Source organism: Ranitomeya variabilis, chromosome 4 (genome assembly GCF_051348905.1).
Source record: "Ranitomeya variabilis isolate aRanVar5 chromosome 4, aRanVar5.hap1, whole genome shotgun sequence".
NCBI classification, from domain to species: domain Eukaryota; kingdom Metazoa; phylum Chordata; class Amphibia; order Anura; family Dendrobatidae; genus Ranitomeya; species Ranitomeya variabilis.
Genome location: NC_135235.1, coordinates 572,930,492 through 572,952,453, shown reverse-complemented (window position 1 = coordinate 572,952,453; position 21,962 = coordinate 572,930,492). Strand labels below are relative to the sequence as shown.

Below are 21,962 nucleotides of genomic sequence, written 5' to 3'. Positions count from 1 at the left end.
AAACAAAAGTGGTCAGCAAAAAGTCTGTAGCTGAGGAAGGTTTATTAAACACAGAAATGACATACATGTGGGGGTACAAAGCCAGCCGAAGCACTCAAGACCGATCTGCAGCAGAAAAAAAAAGCAGGAATTAATCTAAGCTCATGTCTTCCTCCTCCTCCTTCTTCTCCTTGGATTCTCTCTCTTTCTGAGAAGACGTGTTTTGCATCGCCTTGGCAAATGCTTCAATGTCTGATAGGGTGGAGAAAACAACAACAAAAATGTCATTAAAATACAAAACACAAGATCAAAAATAGGAGAGCGAAAAGCAAAGTTTTTCCACATGCGGCTCAAAGGACATGAGAAGGAAAGGAATCGCCATGGGTAAGACATCAGAACGCAGCTCCTACCTCCTTTGTTGGCTGCGTCCACCGCCTCTGCTGGCAACCCAAACTGACTCATCAGCGGCCCCAGCTGGCAGGAGGCCAGGGCGGCACTGAACATACTTAGGGCCTAGGAAAAAGAAAGTATATGTAGCTAAAGGACATTTTTTATTTATTTTTTACTTAAAATGCATGTATTTTTGGGACAAGAAAAAAATACATTTTTGCTATTGGGTTTAATTAACCCCTTCATGACCTTGGGATTTTCCAGTGTTCGTTTTTCGCTCCCCTCCTTCCCAGAGCCATAACTTTTTTAATTTTCCGTCAATTTGACCATGTGAGGGCTTATTTTTTGCGGGACGAGTTGTACTTTTGAACGACATCATTGGTTTTAGCATGTCGTGTACTAGAAAACGGGAAAAAAATTCCAAGTGCAGTGAAATTGCAAAAAACGTGCAGTCCCACACTTGTTTTTTGTTTGGCTTTTTTGCTAGGTTCAATAAATGCTAAAACTGACCTGCCATTATGATTCTCCAGGTCAGTACGAGTTCATAGATAGACACCTAACATGACTAGGTTATTTTTTAAGTGGTGAAAAAAAATTCCAAACTTTGCTTAAAAAAAATAAAAAATAATAAAAAAAAATTGCGCCATTTTCCGATACCCATAGTGTCTCCATTTTTCATGATCTGGGGTCGGTTGAGGGCTTATTTTTTGCGTGCCGAGCTGGCGCTTTTAATGATACCATTTTGGTGCAGATACGTTCTTTTGATCGCCTGTTATTGCATTTTAATGCAATGTCGTGGCAACCAAAAAAACGTAATTCTGGCATTTCGAATTTTTTTCTCGATACGCCGTTTAGCGATCAGGTTAATCCTTTTAGATCGGGCGATTCTGAACGCGGCGATACCAAATATGTGTAGTTTCGATTTTTTTTTTAATTGATTTATTTTGATTAGGGCGAAAGGGGCGGTGATTTAAACTTTTATATATATATATATTTTTTTCACTTTTGCCATGCTTCAATAGCCTCCATGGGAGGCTAGAAGCTGGCACAGCACAATCGGCTCTGCTACATAGCAGCGATCTGATGTTTGCTGCTATGTAGCAGAATTGCAGGTGTGCTGGGAGCGCCGACCACAGGGTGGCGCTCACAGCTGCCGGGGATCAGTAACCATAGAGGTCTCAAGGACCTCTATGGTTACTACTCTGAAGCATCGCCGACCTCCGATCATGTGACGGGGGTCGGCGATGCGATCATTTCCGGCCGCAAGCGGTAGTTAAATGCCACTGTCTGCGTTTGACAGCGGCATTTAACTAGTTAATAGGCGCGGGCAGATCGCGATTCTGCCCGCGCCTATTGCGGGCACATGTCAGCTGTTCAAAACAGCTGACATGTCCCGGCTTTGATGCGGGCTCACCGCCGGAGCCCGCATCAAAGAGGGGCTTCTGACCTCGGACGTACTATCCCGTCCGAGGTCAGAAAGGGGTTAAAAAATTAGCACCGTTTGGGTTTTACTGCTTCATTGTTCACTGAACATTGCTGTCTACAAAGTGACTTCGCTAAGAATCTGTCAGTGAGCTCTCTCGACACTTTTCAGAGCTTCTCTATGCAGATGTGCTCAGAAAAAGACAGATAAACTATTAACCCTCCTAATAATTAGTGATGAGCGAGCGTGCTCAGATAAGGGGTTATCGGAGCACCCTCGTGTGCTAATAAGAGTATCTTCTGTGTGCTAGAATACAAAAACAAATGGCTGCCCCTTTAACTACCCTCCCCCTCAGCTTCACATTGGAGTTGGCCCATTATATTAATTATAGTTTATAGCCTATCATTAGCTCTACTGAGGCCGATAGAAGCCAGGGGGAGGCAAAAGCAAAAGTGCAGTCCCTCCATTCTTGTAATTGGTGGCAGACTCGGCCCCCGCTGAGGTGAACAGGACGCACAGACAAGTTGATGGTTTTTTTTGGTTAGTGCAGTCTACAAATTTCCCACTTCTAGGACTGACTAAGGAAAAAGCTGCAAACTGATGGCTGGGGTTCAGGGAGATTTTATCACCCATGTTACAACCAGAAGACCCCCAAGCTGCCATAAGGAGGACGCCAGTGTGGCCTGAACTTGTATTTACCGTGCACATACCTGCTGAAACTGAGGAGAGGTGAGCGTGTTCTGGATCTCCTCTGCTGTCTGTGGCAAGGACTCTCCAGATGGCAGGTAGGGCAATAAGCGCTCCTGAACGTCAGCATTTGCCAGAATAGGAGCCATGATCTCAGGTGTGAGGACGCTGGCCAGATCCACTGCTGATAGACAAGAAACATGGTGCTAATCCAGACGTTATCCAGCACGCGGCTATAATACCCATGCACATTAGGAGCAGCTGGAGAACGGCATTCGCTCTGCTTCGACATACTAATAATTACCTAGCATGCCCGCCTCGCAAGTAATGGCTTGCCAGCCTACAGGACACTTGGCAAAGTCAAAGCTGCCATTTCAGAGTGAAACAGTGAATGAACTAGGTGGCAAGCAATGGCTGCCAGTCTCTATAACCACTGTCATGCCACGGCCAGCTGTACTATTGTTGAGAAGTTGGAGCCTAAACTTACTTGTCAAACTGGGCAACAAAATAAGCCAGGACTGATTCGTCTGGCACAGAGGTTTAGGCTAATAATCAGAATAATAAAATATAACTGAGACCATCATTCCTCCACCTAAGAAAGCATTTTTTTCTCCTTGTAGAATTGCCCAATTACCTTGTCCACCTTCTGCATTGGCAGGCACATTCATAGTCGCCAGAATGTTCTGCAGGTCACTGAGCTGTATGGGTTGTGTGGGGCTGGTGGCAGCGCTGGCACCATTGCTGGAGCTCACCGCAGGGCTGGTGGTTGCAGCAGGCACTGACACTGGAGCTGCTGGGGTGGTGGTGGTGGTTCGTGTGGAAGACGAGGTGGAGGATGGGGTAACAGCTGCTGATTGGCTGCGGGAACTAGAAACAGCACATAGAAAGCAGACATTACTGCAATGAACAGCCGCTTTGTCCATACTTATGTTCTCTACAGACTGGTCCTCAGAGGAGAAATGGGCACTTTAAAGTTACCTGGATGACGAGCTGCTTGTTGTGGGTCCTCCGCTACCTAACAAACTGGCCAGTCCTGGTCCGGTCAGAGCACCAAGGCCACCTGCAATATATTACTTATCAATTCATAGGTTTACATAGCGAACATGCATAAAGGAGCTGTCCCATCTGGGGAGACATTAATGGCATATCGTAAGGCTATGCCATTAACGTCTGGACCATGTAGGTCCCATCTCGTCAGGAGTGGAGAAATGGCAATGCATAGTCAGCCCTTTTCACTTGTATATTACCTCCTAAGATGCCCCTGACGAGCCCATTAAAGAAGTAAAAACAAGTTATTAGCCATCAACAGAACAAGTGATAACTTGCTCAATGCATGTCTGACCACTGGTGCCATCTCCGATCATCCAAACAGGGCGATCTTATCCCCATTAGAATTGAGCAGCAGTGCTAGAATTGAGCAGCAGTGCGTATGCTAGATCGTGGCTCCATTCATCCTCTAACGGGCAGCCGAGCACTGCACTAAGCTTTTTCCAGTAGTCCCATAGACAATGAATGCAGGGAAATTGTGCATCCAACCAGTTGCCCCATTTTGTAAAAAGAATAAAAGTGATGCACTGGGTAATGAAATTTCCAAATTCTGCCGATCAGTGCAGGTCCCAGCGTTGGACCCTCACCAATCAGTTGGTTATCGTCCATCTCGTGGATAGGTAATAGCTTGTTTTCACTGGACAACCCTTTTAATTAGCAGCCATTTAAAACATTAACAATAGTGATGAGTAGTGTTGAGCGATACCGTCCGATACTTGAAAGTATTGGTATCGGAAAGTATCGGCCGATACCGGCAAAGTATCGGATCCAATCCGATACCGATACCCGATACCAATACAAGTCAATGGGACTCAAGTATCGGACGGTATTCCTGATGGTTCCCAGGGTCTGAAGGAGACCCTTCTCCTTCAGGCCCTGGGAACCATATTAATGTGTAAAAGAAAGAATTAAAATAAAAAATATTGCTATACTCACCTGTCCGACGCAGCCGGGACCTCAGCGAGGGAACCGGCAGCGTTGTTTGTTTAAAATTCGCGCTTTTACTTGGTTACGTGAGGTCCCGGCTTGTGATTGGTCAGGGCGGCCATGTTGCCGGGACGCGGACCAATCACAGCAAGCCGTGACGAAATTACGTCACGGCTTGCTGTGATTGGTCCGCGTCCCGGCAACATGGCCGCCATTAACCAATCACAAGCCGTGACGTCACGGGAGGCTGGACACGCGCGTATTTTAAAAAGCGCGCGTGTCCAGCCTCCAGTGACGTCCCGGCTTGTGATTGGTTAATGGCGGCCATGTTGCCGGGACGTCACTGGAGGCTGGACACGCGCGCTTTTCAAAATACGCGCATGTCCAGCCTCCCGTGACGTCCCGGCTTGTGATTGGTTAATGGCGGCCATGTTGCCGGGACGTCACTGGAGGCTGGACACGCGCGCTTTTCAAAATACGCGCATGTCCAGCCTCCCGTGACGTCCCGGCTTGTGATTGGTTAATGGCGGCCATGTTGCCGGGACGTCACTGGAGGCTGGACACGCGCGCTTTTCAAAATACGCGCATGTCCAGCCTCCCGTGACGTCCCGGCTTGTGATTGGTTAATGGCGGCCATGTTGCCGGGACGTCACTGGAGGCTGGACACGCGCGCTTTTCAAAATACGCGCATGTCCAGCCTCCCGTGACGTCCCGGCTTGTGATTGGTTAATGGCGGCCATGTTGCCGGGACGTCACTGGAGGCTGGACACGCGCGCTTTTCAAAATACGCGCATGTCCAGCCTCCCGTGACGTCACGGCTTGTGATTGGTTAATGGCGGCCATGTTGCCGGGACGCGGACCAATCACAGCAAGCCGTGACGTAATTTCGTCACGGCTTGCTGTGATTGGTCCGCGTCCCGGCAACATGGCCGCCCTGACCAATCACAAGCCGGGACTTCATGTAACCAAGTAAAAGCGCGAAATTTAAACAAACAACGCTGCCGGTTCCCTCGCTGAGGTCCCGGCTGCGTCGGACAGGTGAGTATAGCGATATTTTTTATTTTAATTCTCTTTTTTACACATTATTACATTAATGTTGTTGCGATACCCGATACCACAAAAGTATCGGATCTCGGTATCGGAAATTCCGATACAGCAAGTATCGGCCGATACCCGATACTTGCAGTATCGGAATGCTCAACACTAGTGATGAGCGAATATACTCGTTACTCAAGATTTCCCGAGCACGCTCAAGTGTCCTCCAAGTATTTTTTAGTGCTCGTCGATTTAGTTTTCATCGCCGCAGCTGAATGATTTACATCTGTTAGCCAGCATAAGTACTTGTGGGGGTTGCCTGGTTGCTAGGGAATCCCCACATGTAATCAAGCTGGTTAATAGCTGTAAATCATTCAGCTGCGGCGAAGAAAACAATCTCCCAGCACTAAAAAATACTCGGGAGGACACCTGAGCGTGCTCGGCAGATCTCGAGTAATGAGTATATTCGCTTATCACTAATTAACAAGTCAACATGGCAGATTATGATGGAGAATATACGGCATCACTAGGTTGTGGAATGTCATTTGCAGGAAACTTACCAAGTCCTCCCAGCCCAGTGGGTCCAATAAGCTGCATGAGTTGGTTGTGGCTCATGTTGCCCAGCAGGCTCTGCAGGCCTCCTTCTCCTAAAAAAAATAAAAACACAAGGATGTGGTGACAGCTGACCTCTCCGCCTCTATGAAAACCTAATTGGAGATTTCCCTCGAAGGTTCTCCTATCTGTGAAGCCACAGTAAGGTCTGACAGGCCACACATTAGTAGGATCACCTGCTGCACGCTTATGGCAAGTCATCATACCAGCGGCAATCAAGTAGGTATGATGCCTGCAGTTCGTGGTCTGGACATGGCTTTTATCACCTGTTAAATAACCCCTTCCTAACCGAACGATTTTCAGCTTTTGCTCTTTCATTTGTTTCCGCTCCTTCTTAAGAGAGCCATAGCTTTTTTTTTTTTTACTTTTCTGAGGATATAGCCGTACGAGGGCTTGTTTTTTGCACAACCAGTTATAGTTTTAATTTATAACATTCATTTTTCCATACAATGTTAAGAAAAATGGATGAAATTTAAAAAATAAATAAAAAATTCCAGAGTGAAAAAAAAAAAAAAAAAAGTTACTACACCACCACAGTTTTTATCTGGCTCTTAGCTTTAAAGCGCTAGTTGTAAGGCACCCTGCAAATCATATTCCGCACTGTCAGAGACTAAGAGTGGAATTTAAGGGGGTTAAACACAGGCGATCATACTTCACATGACAGGAAGAGGATGAAGATGTCTTGGTTGTTTTCCTATCTTATGAGTACCAAATACTTTATGGTAACTACAAGTCATCAGTCCCCCTACCAGACCTCTGCCTTGGGTTATCTAAGCCTCTGATTTCTCCAGTATAGCACCAATGCCACTGCTCACACCATATAGGCCATGGACACACAGGTGTAGGTCATAAGCTCAAACTGGGCTACATGTCATTGTCAAGAGTGGTATATACTATGCCCCCAAAGTGCATGCACTTACTGCAGACCACCTAGGCTTAAAGGTACAAGAGCAGAAGCATTCACCTCCCAGTGCCGACAGCTCGTGGCCACCACTGCCGCTGCCCCCTAATGCTCCGGGCATGGGTGGGTTGTTGAGATACTCATTGACCTTGCGGCAATATTCTTCATCCTTGTCAGTCTTGGGCTCCTGTCAATAAACATATACACATTATGGTCACTCAATATCCAGAGAGGACAGGAACAGAAGTGATGATCCTGGGAGATCGGGACATCACCATGTTGTAGGCAGATATTGGGCGCTTATGTGATACTAAGAGGAGCGAGCTGCAGGACGAACGTCTCCCTAGTCTATAACATACGCGGACTCGCTTATTGCTCAGATGCTGCGCTGTGAAATGCTCTATGATCACCACCATTACATATTAGTGGATTTCCTCTGCACAATTACCCCCACATTTTGTAGTTTAGTTCAATATATTCCTATCCATGTTATTATATCTGGAAATTACATTTGTTCAGTACGGTCTTAGATTTTCAGGACTATAAAATACACTTTTTAGAAAGGAAAACTGAAGTTAGGGGGTTATACGACAAAAAATCCCCAGTAATTCTGGCATTTTGTTTTTCTCTTTATTGTGCTGATAAATTGTGTGAAATCTTATTTTGGATTGTTATTACCTGTGTGACAAAAGAAACATGTTTATTATTTATTGTTTAGTAGATTCATTGGGTGATTTGAACCAATCCATACATGTGATCAAATACAGTACATTGCAAATAGAAGTAATATTAGCATAATCTCATATTAAAGGGTTGCTTCCAAAAAATAACTTATCCCCTTTGTAGACAGAATTGATAACTTGTTAATCGCTGAGAGTTCAGCCACTAGGACCAGGGCTGTGGAGTCTGAGTCTGTATAAAATGGACTGACTCCAAACTCTTAAAATATATAATAAATTGGGTACAGTAGTATAATGAAGGATGTGCTGTTTCTCCATAAGAATTTGGGAAAGTGATAAAATGTCCTATAAATGTCTGTTCTATTCTTGATCCAAGGGTCTGGGCTTTTAGTTGAGGTGAATCTGTGCTGCACTTTATGTCCATGCTCTGTAGTGACCAGTGCTGTGGAGTCGGAGTTGGGGAAATTGAAGAGTCAGAGTTGGAAATTTGGCTTACCGACTCCACAGCCCTGACTAGGACAACCTGACTATTCTGAAAATGCAAACTATGCACATTCCACCTCCGCTCCAGTCATTGTCTATAGGACTGGCAGGAAAGAGTACGGTGCTCAGCTACTTCTGGCAGTCCCATAGACAATGAATGGAACAAGTGTCCATACAGAACTCTGCCTCATTTAAGATGGGGTTGCAGAGCTCCCATTCCATAGATTTGGGGGGGGAGGAGAGAAGTTATTTTGGGAAAACCCCTTTAGGTCCTATCAACACATCTGCACATTGATAAAAGGATCCCCCCCAGTCACCAATGATAGCAGTATCTTGGCTAAGCGCCACACATCAGAGTTATATCCTATAGCAGAAGTTAGAGGCAGCTGTCATGTGCAGTGAAAGATCTGGGCACCAATGGAGCCTGCATCAAAGGGGGAGGTGGTAGGGGACGGACGACCTTGTATGTACAAGTACTTCTCGCTAAATTAGAATATCATCAAAAAGTTAATTCCAGTTCTTCAATACAAAGAGTGAATTTCATATATTACATAGTCATTACATACGGAGTGATCTATTTCGAGTGTTTATTTCTGTTAATGATTATGGCTTACAGCCAAGAAAAACCCAGGAGTCATTATTTCAGTAAATTAGAATAATTATCAAAAAACACCTACAAAGGCTTCCTAAGTGTTTAAAAAGGTCCCTTAGTCTGTTTCAGTAGGCTCCACAATCATGGGGAAGACTACTGACTTGACAGATGTCCAGAAGGCACTCATTGACACACTGCACAAGGAGGGTAAGCCACAGAAGGTCATTGCTAAAGAATCTGGCTGTTCACAGAGTGCTGTATCCAAGGATATTAATGGAAAGTTGAGTGGAAGGAAAAAGTATGGTAGAAAAAGGTGCACAAGCAACTGGGATAACTGCAGCTTTGAAAGGATTGTTAAGAAAAGGCCATTCAAAAATTTGGGGGAGATTCACAAGGAGCGGACTGCTGCTGGAGTCATTGCTTCAAGAGCCACCACACACAGACGTATCCAGGACATGGACTACACGTGTCGCATTCCTTGTGTCAAGTCACTCATGACCAATAGACAGCGCCAGAAGCATCTTACCTGGGCCAAGGAGAAAAAGAACTGGACTGTTGTCAGTGGTCCAAGGTGTTGTTTTCAGATGAAAGTAAATTTTGCATTTCACTTGGAGATCAAGGTCCCAGAGTCTGGAGGAAGAGTGGAGAGGCCACAATCCAAGCTGCTTGAGGTCTAGTGTGAAGTTTCCACAATCAGTGATGGTTTGGGGAGCCATGTCATCTGCTGGAGTAGGTTCAGTGTGTTTTATCAAAACTAAAGTCAGTGCAGCCGTCTACCAGGAAATTTTACAGCACTTCATGCTTCCCTATGCCGACAAGCTTTTTGGAGATTTAAATTTAATTCTCCAGCAGGACTTGGCACTTGTCCACACTGCCAAAAGTACCAATACCTGGTTGAAAAACAACAGTATCACTGTGCTTGATTGGCCAGCAAACTTGCCTGACCTTAACCCCACAGAGAATCTATGAGGTATTGTCAAGAGGAAGATGAGAGACACCAGACCCAACAATGCAGATGAGCTGAAGGCTGCTATCAAAACAACCTGGGCTTCCATAACCCCTCAGCAGTGCCACAGGCTGATCGCCTCCATGCCGTGCCACATTGATGCAGTAATTGATGCAAAAGGAGCCCCGACCGAGTATTGAGTGCATTTAATTTACGCACATTTCAGATTTTGAAATCATTTTTTCATGCTGGTGTTAAAGTATTCTAATTTACTGAGATAACGACTTTTTGGTTTTCATAACGGTACACCGATGTCAGACTCCCTCCCTTTTCTGGCACAATGACAGCAGCATTTAACACGGGCTTCTGGCAAGCATGCCAGAAATCCCGCCTATCAATGCCCGTATCACATGACCCTGGGTTGCAGATGGGTTGGCATGACAACTAGTGATGAGCGAGTATACTCCTTGCTCGGGTTTTCCCCGAACATGCTCGGGGAGTCTCTGAGTATATGTGACTGCTCGGAGATTTCGTTTTTATTGACACAGCTGCATGATTTACAGCTAATAGCCAGCCTGAGTACATGTGGGGGTTGCCTGGTCGCTAGAGAATCCCCACATGTAATCAAGCTGTCTAGTAGCCGCAAACCATGCAGCTGCGGCAAGGAAAACTAAATGTCCGAGCAGTCACATATACTCAGGGAGACCACCCAAGCATGCTCAGGAAAACCCGAGCAACGAGTATACTCGCTCATCACAAGTCTCCAGCAGACCTCTATGGTTGTCACTGCCGGATTGTTATGAGCGCCACCCGGTGGTTGGCGCTCATTGCAAGTGAACAATTCTGCTACATAGAGGTGATCTGATCATCGCCTGTATCTAGCAGAGGTGACCGGGTTATGGCAGCTTCTAATCTATGTTTAAAAAAAAATATATATATATATATATAAAAGTTAAAATCACCCCCCTTTTGCCCCATTCAAATAAAAAAAAATATTATATATATATATATATATATATATATATATATATATATATATATATATATATATATATATATATATATATATATATATCATATTTGGTATCGTCGTGATCCGAATAGCCTGATCTATCAATATAAAATAATTTACCCCATCGCTAAATGGCGTAATGAGAAAAAAAAGTCAAAACGTCAAAATTAAGTTTTTTGTGGTCCCCGCAACATTGCATTAAAATGCATTAACAGGCGATCAAAAGATCGTATCTGCACCAAAATGATAATTAAAAAAGACAGCTCGGCACGCAAATAATAAGCCCTCAGCCAACCCGAGATCACGAAAAATGGAGACGCTACGGGTATCGGAAAATAGCGCAATTTCTTTTCTTTTTTAAACAAGCTTTGGATTTTTTTTAACCACTTAAATAAAGAACCTAGACATATTTGGTGTCAATGAACTTGTAATGACCTGTAGAATCATAATGACAGGTCAGTTTTAGCATTTGGTGAACATAGTAAAAAAGAAAAACAAAAAAAAAAACTTTTTTTTTTGCAATTTCACAGCACTTAGAATTTTTTTTCCAGTTTTCCAGTACACAATATGGTAAAACCAATGGTGGTGTTCAAAAGTAAAACTCATTCCTCGGCCAGCATAAGTACATGTGGGGGGTCGCCTGGTTGCTAGGGAATCCCCACATGTACTTATGCTGGCTAACAGATGTAAATCATTCAGCTGCGGCAATAAAAACGAAATCTCCGAGCACTAAAAAAAAACTAGGACACCCGAGCATGCACGAGAAATCTCAAGTAACGACTATTCGCTCATCACTAGTGAACAGAAACAAACACTTGAAATAGATCACTCTGATTGTAATGACTCTATATAATTTATGAGATTCACTGTTTGTATTGAGGAGCTGAAATAAATTAACTTCATGAGGATATTCTAGTTTAGTGAGAAGCATTTGTACCTACACGTCGAAGGACATAAAGGGGTAAAAGTACAAACTATGGCAACACACTCCAAAATAACCCCACATTCAGTCGTCTTCTGTACGTGCTTTCGGCTTTCTCGTTTATTTGTAAAGTACAGAACGTCTTCCGAGCAGAAAACGACAGAAGAATGGATCGGTCGCTTCTTTTAACCGTTTGGCGTTTTTAGAAACTTGAAGCGTCTAAAAGGACATTTAGAAGCCTGAACTTACGGACAGCAAGTGATATTTGCACATAAATGCTTATTTCTCAGACGCTTAGTGGATGCATTAAACCAAAAGGGATTTTACATTGAGTAGCAAAAATCCTCATTCACTGTTTGGAGCCAATTCGGTTTCCATCTGAAAAAAATATGTCGTGTGCACATATTCTAACACATTGTGGCAACCAGTCAGGACAGGGGAGAGATTGAGTATGCTGGATATAGTTGGAGCAAACCCTCAGCTGTGACAACTATTTCAGAAGATTTGGAAGACAATTTACAGCAGACCTGCATCCAGAAGAACAGCCTCTTGGAGCCGGCCTTGAACTTCAGCACATAGACGCGGCCGGTGGTGCACTGTGCCACCCTCTTAAACTCGCAGTCATCTGGGAAAATAATCAAATCCTAAAAAGAAACAAGAATGGCGGAGTGAGCCGAGCACTGAGTCAATATCACAGCTTGCTAAGAGAAGCAGAAGGGAGATATCAGCCAGAGAAACACAATGCAGCCTGGCTAAATGGGCACCAGCTGGGCACAGCGTGACAGCGCCTAATAAGCTGTCCTCTCCGGTTACAGTCTGCCACCCGCCTGCTGCAGGATAATGGCTCCTTCACCTTTAACAATAATTAAGTCTATATAAGGGGAAGATAGCACCTTCATGCCCACTGCCCAGACTTACATCCTCCACATTTCCCGAGGTCCTGTCCTTCCAGCAGAAGTGGATCAAGGAGTCGTCAGTTTGCTGGATGTAAACGAGTCCTTTCCGTTTATCTGGAGTCACTGTGCTCCCCTTTAAGGTCATCTTACCAGCTCTAAACTCCACCAAATATTTGCTGGACGAGCCCCGGGACCCGGGCACCAGACTGGGAAACAAAGCTCCTGAAGACATCCTGAAAGGAAGAAATGTCACAAACAACAGGTGGAAGCAGAGAGCAACAAACCGAGCAACTGGCAGGGAGCTTGTGGGACAGTGAGGTAGGGAGGACAAGATACGGAATATATCTTAGCCAATCCATGTGCAAGCAATAACGTCATTTCTAATAACGCTGGGTCATCTTGGGGAGTATGTTTTTCCTCTCCTTCGCCCAACAGCCACAGCTTTTTTTTCCCTCTCCCCTCCCTTTCAGAAGTCCCATGTCAGCACATGACTGCATCGTGTAAGCGGCTGATGGGACCCAATGTGACGACTGCCATAACATTTCACAGCAGCATCCAAAGGGTTATATTGATTCAATGCCGCAGTAACTCTAGGGTACCAGCAAACAGGGCATGGAGAGGGCTAGGCTCCACGCAGTGATGGCTCACTCCCACTGTATGTGTACGACGCCAGCCGACATCAGATGTAAACAAGTCCCCCAATTACATAACCAAGTTTTGCAGCTTTGTAATATATGTTGTGGCACAACCTCTGCTTGCTGGGACTGAATGGGGACATTACTATGAACACCAATCTCTTCTGTGCAGCCTGGTGCTTAAAGCCGACTACTCATGGGACATTGAGGTTTTATTCTCTTGTAACAAGTTGTGTCAATCAAACCAAATAAGAACAGCAGTGTTTCCGTACACTGACAGCAAGCAAGAATCTCACGAACAGAAGAGCTTTCAACTAAAGCACGTTAGGACTTTATGATACAATGAACAGGCTTTATTTACGAGGTTCTAGATATGAAGGGATGAGATACAGGCTGAATTTTACTCAAGAGCTGCACTAACAGGACGGCACGGTGGCTCACTGCAGCCTTGCAGCGCTGAGGTCCTGGGTTCAAATCCCATCAAGGACAACATCTACAAGGAGTTTGTATGTTCTCCCCGTGTTTGTGTGGGTTTCCTCCGGGGTCTTCAGTTTCCTCCCACATTCCAAAGACATACTGATAGGGAATTTAGATTGTGAGCCCCGATGGGGACAGCGATGATAATGTGTGCAAACTGTAAAGCGCTGCGGAATATGTTAGCGCTATATAAAAATAATAATAAAAATAATAACAGTTATGTTCCTTGATTCAACGAACAGCAGGGTTATTCCTAAAATATTAACATAGGTCCATTAATAGGAGAAAATTAGACCCTACATCATATTATTGTACAGTGCTTAGTATAAACAAGACACAGCACAAATGGAAATCTCCAAGTAAATAAAAGCCACAGGAAACTGATCCATCAGTCCTGAAGAATGTGGGACAGTGAGTGCAGCTCTGAAGTATAATACAGGATGTAACTCAGGATCAGTAATGTAATGTCTGTACACAGTGACTCCACCAGCAGAATAGTGAGTGCAGCTCTGGAGTATAATACAGGATGTAACTCAGGATCAGTACAGGATAAGTAATGTAATGTAATGTATGTACACAGTGACTGCACCAGCAGAATAGTGAGTGCAGCTCTGGAGTACAATACAGGATGTAACTCAGGATCAGTACAGGATAAGTAATGTAATGTATGTACACAGTGACTCCACCAGCAGAATAGTGAGTGCAGCTCTAGAGTATAATACAGGATGTAACTCAGGATCAGTAATGTAATGTATGTACATAGTGACTCCACCAGCAGAATAGTGAGTGCAGCTCTAGAGTATAATACAGGATGTAACTCAGGATCAGTACAGGATAAGTAATGTATGTACACAGTGACCCCACCAGCAGAATAGTGAGTGCAGCTCTGGGGTATAATACAGGATGTAACTCAGGATCAGTACAGGATAAGTAATGTAATGTATGTACACAGTGACTGCACCAGCAGAATAGTGAGTGCAGCTCTGGGGTATAATACAGGGTGTAACTCAGGATCAGTACAGGATAAGTAATGTAATGTATGTACACAGTAACTGCACCAGCAGAATAGTGAGTGCAGCTCTGGGGTATAATACAGGATGTAACTCAGGATGAGTTCAGGATAAGTAATGTAATGTATGTACACAGTGACTGCACCAGCAGAATAGTGAGTGCAGCTCTGGGGTATAATACAGGATGTAACTCAGGATCAGTACAGGATAAGTAATGTAATGTATGTACACAGTGACTGCTCCAGCAGAATAGTGAGTGCAGCTCTGGAGTATAATACAGGATGTAACTCAGGATCAGTACAGGATAAGTAATGTAATGTATGTACACAGTGACTCCACCAGCAGAATAGTGAGTACAGCTCTGGAGTATAATACAGGATGTAACTCAGGATCAGTACAGGATAAGTAATGTAATGTATGTACAGAGTGACTGCACCAGCAGAATAGTGAGTGCAGCTCTGGGGTATAATACAGGATGTAACTCAGGATCAGTACAGGATAAGTAATGTAATGTATGTACAGAGTGACTGCACCAGCAGAATAGTGAGTGCAGCTCTGGGGTATAATACAGGATGTAACTCAGGATTAGTGCAGGATAAGTAATGTAATGTATGTACAGAGTGACTGCACCAGCAGAATAGTGAGTGCAGCTCTGGGGTATAGTTTGGGTGATATTCTCACCAGACACACGACACGTACACACATGTGAACTAAGAACCACACACAGGTCAGAACATACAGGGAAACAGACATGTGAAACATTTTAAATGACGAAGTACAGACGACCCCCGAATACCCGGGAGGGCACAGTAGACCTTCGGCTCCAGCTCCCATTACCTGACTCTCCGTAAAGCATTCACCACGGACTCCGCTTCAGGCCTCTCTGGCTGCCAGGCCTCTGACGTCACTCACAGACCCTCCTCCAGCGCTCCCATTGGTCTGGGAACTGTCTCGTCGACCGCGAGATGTACATTCCGCCTTCTCATTGGTGCGCTTGGATGCCAGTCAGCGGCCGCCATCTTAGTGTAGGGCGAGTTTGCGCGGTGTGATTGCTGTGTCACTGAGAGCAAGACGGACAGAGCTGGTGCTGGACAGAGCGATGGACAGAAGGCTACACGGGGGGTATAGGCACCCGGCGGGGTGTGGCCTAAACTAACGGCTGTAGCACCGGCAGAGCCAGCAGGGTCATAAGATGCTTGTAATCCGGTTATAGAGTCACTTATCTGGGGGGTCTGCGCCTTGTCATGTTAGTGGTCAGAATAGGGGGACCAGACACGGCCTCACTGTGAGGGCACCCCCACCCCACCAGCGTAAGGTCTCCAGGGAGACAGTAGTGACTGTGTGGGCAGGCGACATCCCATAATAATGTCACCGACTGGAGCACAGCATCCCATAATAACGCAACTAACTGGACCGCAACATCCCATAATAAGATAGGCAAACGGACCATAACCTTTCATAATCTGGTAAGGACGGTAACATCCCATAATAGTCATCAACCGGACAGCAACATCCCATAACTTCATAACCAGACAGTAACATCCCATAATAATGTCGCCAACCGAAGCTCAACATCCCATAATAACAACTATCTGGACCATAACATCCCATAATAACATAGGTAAACGGACTATAACATTCCATAATTAACAGGATGGTAACATCCCATAATAGTGTCATCAACCGGACCGCAACATCCCATAATTTCATAACCAGACCGTAACATCCAATAATAGTGTTACCGACTGGACCTCAACATCCCATAATAATAAAACCGTACCACAAGGTAACATAATACCCCTGGTAACATCCCATGATAACATCCCATAATAGCACCACTGACCAGACAGTAATATATAGAGTGACTAAGGCTTCTTTCACACTTCAGTTGTTTGGCGTCAGTCTGCTCCGACATAGTGACGGATCCGTCACAATTGTTGAGAAAACGGTCCTAACGGATCCGTTTTTTTGACGGATCCGTTACTTGGGGGTTGTCTGGGAAAAGTATCTACATTTTGGAGCATGCGCAATTGAAAAAGCGGATTGGGGCGACAGATCCGTCACCCATAGGCGGCCATTCTATGGAATGGCGGACGCAATGGATCAGTCGCGAACCGCCATTTCGGCGCAGACAAAAAACGTTGTAATGTCCGTCTATGTCTAGATTACGTCCGCCAAATTTCGACGGATCCGTCACATGGCGGATGGAATGGACGACCATCCGCCACAATCCGTCGCTAATGCAAGTCTATGGGAAAATAGCGGATCCAAAAAAATGGCGGATCCGCTATTCGATGAAAACGGCGGATTCAAACTGACCAAAAGACTGAAGTGTGAAAGAGGCCTAACCGGTGTGCAGCATCCCTTCTCACCAACAACCAGACAGTAACATCCCATAATAGCACTGACCAGACAACATCCCATTATAGCGTCACCAATCAGATTGCAACATCCAATAATCACATCACCAATCGGAACGCTACATCCCATCAAAGTTTTTACTTTCCACAGCGCAACATCCCATAATACCGTGACCGACCCCAACACAACACTAGATAATAGCATCAGTGGCAAGTCACAACATCCCATCATAATACTTCCAACCAAATCGCAACATTCCGCAATGTAATCGACAGGATGGAGACATCCCATAATAGCCCCTTCCCTCCGCAGGCGTCTGCGGCCCGGGGTCTGGCTGAGATGAAGTCGTCCCGGCTGATCGTGGACACGGACCTGCTGATCAGCGAGGTGAAGAAGCGCCCGGCCGTGTACGACCAGCAGGAGGACAACTACAGCGACCGCACCAAGAAGCAGCGGTGCTGGGACGAGATCTGCGCCGTCCTGGTGCCGGGATGGGAGGAGAGCAGCCAGCTGGAGAGGAACTGCAAGGGTAACAGTGCCGAGCACGGCCGTCCCACCTTGGTGGGGGTAGTAGTCCTTACTGCTCTATAGTCTTCAGCAGAGAAGGAAAATGAGGTGGTGGGAAGATGCACTAACTGTCCATGCCAGGGGTGCGCCGAGAGCCTGTGCAGCCATGCCAGGGGTGCGCCGAGAGCCTGTGCAGCCATGCCAGGGGTGCGCCGAGAGCCTGTGCAGCCATGCCAGGGGTGCGTCGAGAGCCTGTGCAGCCATGCCAGGGGTGCGCCGAGAGCCTGTGCAGCCATGCCAGGGGTGCGCCGAGAGCCTGTGCAGCCATGCCAGGGGTGCGCCGAGAGCCTGTGCAGCCATGCCAGGGGTGCGCCGAGAGCATGTGTAGCCATACCAGCGGTACGCCGAGAGCCTGTGCAGCCATGCCAGGGGTGCGCCGAGAGCCTGTGCAGCCATGCCAGGGGTGCGCCGAGAGCATGTGTAGCCATACCAGCGGTGCGCCGAGAGCCTGTGCAGCCATGCCAGGGGTGTGCCGAGAGCCTGTGCAGCCATGCCAGGGGTGCGTCGAGAGCCTGTGCAGCCATGCCAGGGGTGCGCCGAGAGCCTGTGCAGCCATGCCAGGGGTGCGCCGAGAGCCTGTGCAGCCATGCCAGGGGTGCGCCGAGCGCCTGTGCTTGATTTTGTGCTGATAGAGTCCTTTTAATTAGTTGAAGTTGCTGTCGTATCTGATCTTTTCACTTTAAGTAATATTTTATTACAACAGCTAAGGAAATCCAAACTCGATGGAGGTCCTTAAAGGACTGTTTCCGACGAGAGCTTCATCTGCAGAAGAAGGAATCGAGAAGTGGATTGTCACCTTCGAAACGGAAGCGGTACATGTTCTACGACCAGCTGACCTTCCTGGAGCCCACTTTGATGCGTCGATCGTGAGTTACATCCATCACTTCCTTCAATCTCACTTTCCAAAACTCCAGAAATTAAATTATTTCTCTATATTTTCAGAAGTTCCGGAAAAACGTCAGACACACAGGAAAGTCCTAAATCTGAGGGCAGCGACTCCGATCCACCACAGAGCCCATTACCAGAACGGGTGGCACAGATCCCTGACCCCCCACGTATCAAGAGGAATAAGTCAGGGGGAAGTGGCTTAGGCGACTTTGAAAGTCAAATTATTTCAATGGTTGACTGTCTAAAGAAGAAGAAGGACAACGAGAAGGACGAAGATTACTTGTTTGTCCAGTCTCTGCTGCCCTACTTGAAGAAAGTTCCTGAGGAGAAGAAGATTGACTTACAAATAGACATTTTGCAGCTGGTGAAAACATACATGCAGCCCATGGGATCACAGCCTCTGCTGAAGTAGATTGTGTCCTCACCACAGCTATAAAGAGCAAGGTTCAAACGATGGGTACCTCAAACCTCTACAGATCGAAGATGTGGTCTAGGCTCCATCTACTGCGGGGATGTCAGGCCACCATTATATGAGTGGACTACATACCGATATAGGACACAGAGATTATCTTCAGATCTGACTGGAAGTGACCAGTCCTGAATGATCCCTTTATGGGGACACAATCCAATGACGGTCATGCATGGCTTTCTGGTGGATCACTTACCTAACAATCCACTCTTCAACGCTGCTGCTGTCTTCCTTTTCTTGGCAGTCAGGACCAGAATCACTACTCACACTTAGGCTAGTTTCACATGTTCAACATTGTATGAGTACAGACCGGGACCTGAACACAACTGCTTCATATATATCAGACTGTTCGGGTCAGGAGACCCACGGCCTGTCCCCACATCGACCTCAGGCTGTGAGATCAACCTGAGAGTTACAAGTCCAGACCTGGACAAGATGGCAAAAATCCAGAGTTGTGTCTCGCAGATCACATCATCTCAAGCTGAAGTTTTCACATAAAAACTTGTGGATTATTGATTACAGAGAAAGCAGGTTTTTTTCTGTTTAGTTGCAGCCAGGTCAAAGGTTGCAACTAGATTATGACATGGGATGGAAAGTCTTATGATGAGAGTTTGTAAAAGGCGGGCTTGTTTAGTCTCAGGGGACATCGCATTTATGTGTGTAAATACATGTGTGGTCAATAGATAGCACGGGCACATTATTTATTCCTTCCAAGCAGCTTACACAGGAGCAGAGGACATTCATTATAGGTGAGGAAAGGCAATTCTTGGAGGTAAATAGGAAAGAGTTCTTTACAGTTCAAGCAGTCACACTGGAATTCCCAATGACAAGATGTAGTAATGGCAGATACTATATCAGTATTTAAATAAAGGTTGGATGCTTTTCTTATAACAATTGGCATTGTGGGTTATAATAATCTAGCGATAGAGAATGTAGAAATGTTGGACCCATTTCATTTTGTTCAACTTTTTTTTTATGCAAAGGCAATGAGCTCATCTACTGCTATATTCATGGACAGTACATACTGAGAGGGTGGCGGTCTTCTCAACTGTCACTGCCAAAGTGACAATTTATTGACACATTCAGTCGTCAGTTTTGGAGAAAAAAAAATCTCATCACCGCTAGGGACGTCATCTCTGTAAGACCACATTCACACAGTTTTTTGTCAATATTTTACCTCCGTATTTATAAGCCAAAACCAAGAGTGGAACAATCAGATGAAAAGTATAATAGAAACACGTCACCACATCTGGATTTATCACCCACTCCTGGTTTTGGCTTACAAATACTGATGTAAAATACTGACCAAATACTGAGCGTGTGAACATGGCCTTTAGTGGTAGGACTGTTGTGTAGTGTCCGATCTGCTCATTTGTCATCTGACTGAGAAGTACAGTTTTTCTACATTGAAACTTCCATTGAGGTTGAGGAGGATGAGTACATTACAGGCTATAGATAAACAAGCACGCTTTGATTCCTTTCTGAAACTGCCCCCCCCTTCACACACAGGCCAGAGCCGGTTATCGTAGAGAAAATTTAAAAATCCATAAAGACATCTCAGGGGATGGGAGATATCACCCTCACATTGAACATTTGGGATTACTTATAACTGGGGAAGTGAGAGAGAGCTGACACTATAACTTCCATTGAAATAGGACCCCCCTGCAGTGACCAGGTAATTACAACAGGAGATCTGCTCTGAGAACCAGACACCGATTCATTTACTGATAAGATAAGTACACTTCCAAGGCAAGAACCTCCTCTGTTCCAAGCACTGATCACAGACTTTTTGGAACCAGTAGTTAGTGAGGAACCAGTAGTTAGTGATGAATATTGGGGTTTGCATTGATCTGATATACAGTATTTTTTTTTAGATATATTTTTGGCGTCGTGGTGAAGGGACAAACATAATGCATTCACTCACATCACTGTAAGGCCAGTCTAACACCTCTAACTTAATATCAATCCAATATATCATGCTACCCAATTGATGTTTCATTGCTATAGTAAAATAATAAAGTAAAATCCCAGAAGGAAACATGTCGACAATATCTACCACCTAGGACCTCCAGTGGTGAGGATATCCTGAAAGTTTGGGTTCTCAGACCTAGCACATCCCACAACCAGCTCCCATATGAGCTCACCAAGGGGAGGTATGGGGGCATAACCTTGATCTAACAACAGCAGAGTTTGGGTTTTAGTGATTTGTCAGTCCTGTAAGGTACAGCTTGCTGCTGTGGTTCTATTATCCTAAGGGGTCCTTCCCTCTGCTAAGCTCTGAACCATTTCTGTGACAGGTTTAGAAATTTTATTTTGTTATCCCTTTTATTTAATTTAATTGCATGTACAGTATTGTTTTGTTCCCATTTTGTATAATCTTCATCCATTTTTTATAAACACTGCCTACTTTTTCAGATTAAATATATAAAATTTAATAGCGTTGTTCCTCTTGCTCTGTAAACCGCACCTTTGAAGCCATACGCTACCAGTGTCCAATAAGCCTCTATAAACAATATATATTCCATGCTTTGGAATCGGAGGTGTATATACCATATGCTCACTGTGAGTTCCCCAATAACCGGCCTGGTAGTGGAAGCAGCCGCAGCCTCGTCAGTCAATGATTTAATTGTCCTGATGATTGGAGGGAGTTGTGTTCCCCTGAGAACCTGGTGGCAGCGGTGGGATTTCCGTGATCTCTCCGGTTTTATCCATGACGTCGGTATTGCAAATCGGTCTCAATTATGTGAATAGCTTCTCTACTAGGCAAAAATGACACTGTTTCTTTACACAATGGGATAGGAGCAGATCTTTTCTTTCTTAGATTCTCAAAAAAATTCTTTTAGGTGAAGGTTAGAAAGAAGTGAAGTTAAGAAACTCATCAGCTATTACATCTACAAATATATACATTTATTGCAGAAGTATGCGAAAACACTTAAAATATTCCCAGGGTGAGATACAACCAGAAAATAAAATTATGAATCTGACTGAGGGCAGGGACTGAAGTATTCGATAACTGTCCATAT

At 45.2% G+C, this 21,962-nt stretch overlaps 2 protein-coding genes across 9 annotated transcripts; one reads left to right on the top strand and one right to left on the bottom strand.

The window, feature by feature from the left end:
• Positions 1-23: 23 nt before the first annotated feature.
• Positions 24-15,627, bottom strand: ADRM1 (ADRM1 26S proteasome ubiquitin receptor). 2 transcript variants are annotated; one of them, XM_077252871.1, is made up of 10 exons: positions 15,492-15,627; positions 12,555-12,765; positions 12,164-12,280; positions 7,065-7,188; positions 6,049-6,135; positions 3,458-3,539; positions 3,114-3,346; positions 2,503-2,663; positions 390-492; positions 24-231 (listed from the first exon to the last, which is right to left on the bottom strand). In XM_077252871.1, exons 2-10 carry the CDS (start codon positions 12,762-12,764, stop codon positions 131-133), a joined length of 1,218 nt encoding a protein of 405 aa, XP_077108986.1. In that variant the 5' UTR covers position 12,765; positions 15,492-15,627; the 3' UTR covers positions 24-130. The 2 variants fall into 2 exon arrangements, with proteins under 2 accessions (XP_077108986.1, XP_077108987.1); XM_077252872.1 differs by lacking the exon at positions 15,492-15,627 and having other exon boundaries at positions 2,503-2,660; positions 12,555-12,966.
• Positions 15,628-15,666: 39 nt separating this feature from the next.
• Positions 15,667-21,374, top strand: LOC143765816 (uncharacterized). Of its 7 annotated transcripts, none has more exons than XM_077252878.1 (4): positions 15,667-15,776; positions 17,328-17,544; positions 18,286-18,448; positions 18,525-21,374. In XM_077252878.1, exons 2-4 carry the CDS (start codon positions 17,355-17,357, stop codon positions 18,880-18,882), a joined length of 711 nt encoding a protein of 236 aa, XP_077108993.1. In that variant the 5' UTR covers positions 15,667-15,776; positions 17,328-17,354; the 3' UTR covers positions 18,883-21,374. The 7 variants fall into 7 exon arrangements, with proteins under 7 accessions (XP_077108993.1, XP_077108995.1, XP_077108992.1 ...); XM_077252880.1 differs by having other exon boundaries at positions 15,682-15,838; positions 18,528-21,374; XM_077252877.1 differs by having other exon boundaries at positions 15,682-16,120.
• The last annotated feature ends 588 nt before the right edge of the window (positions 21,375-21,962 follow it).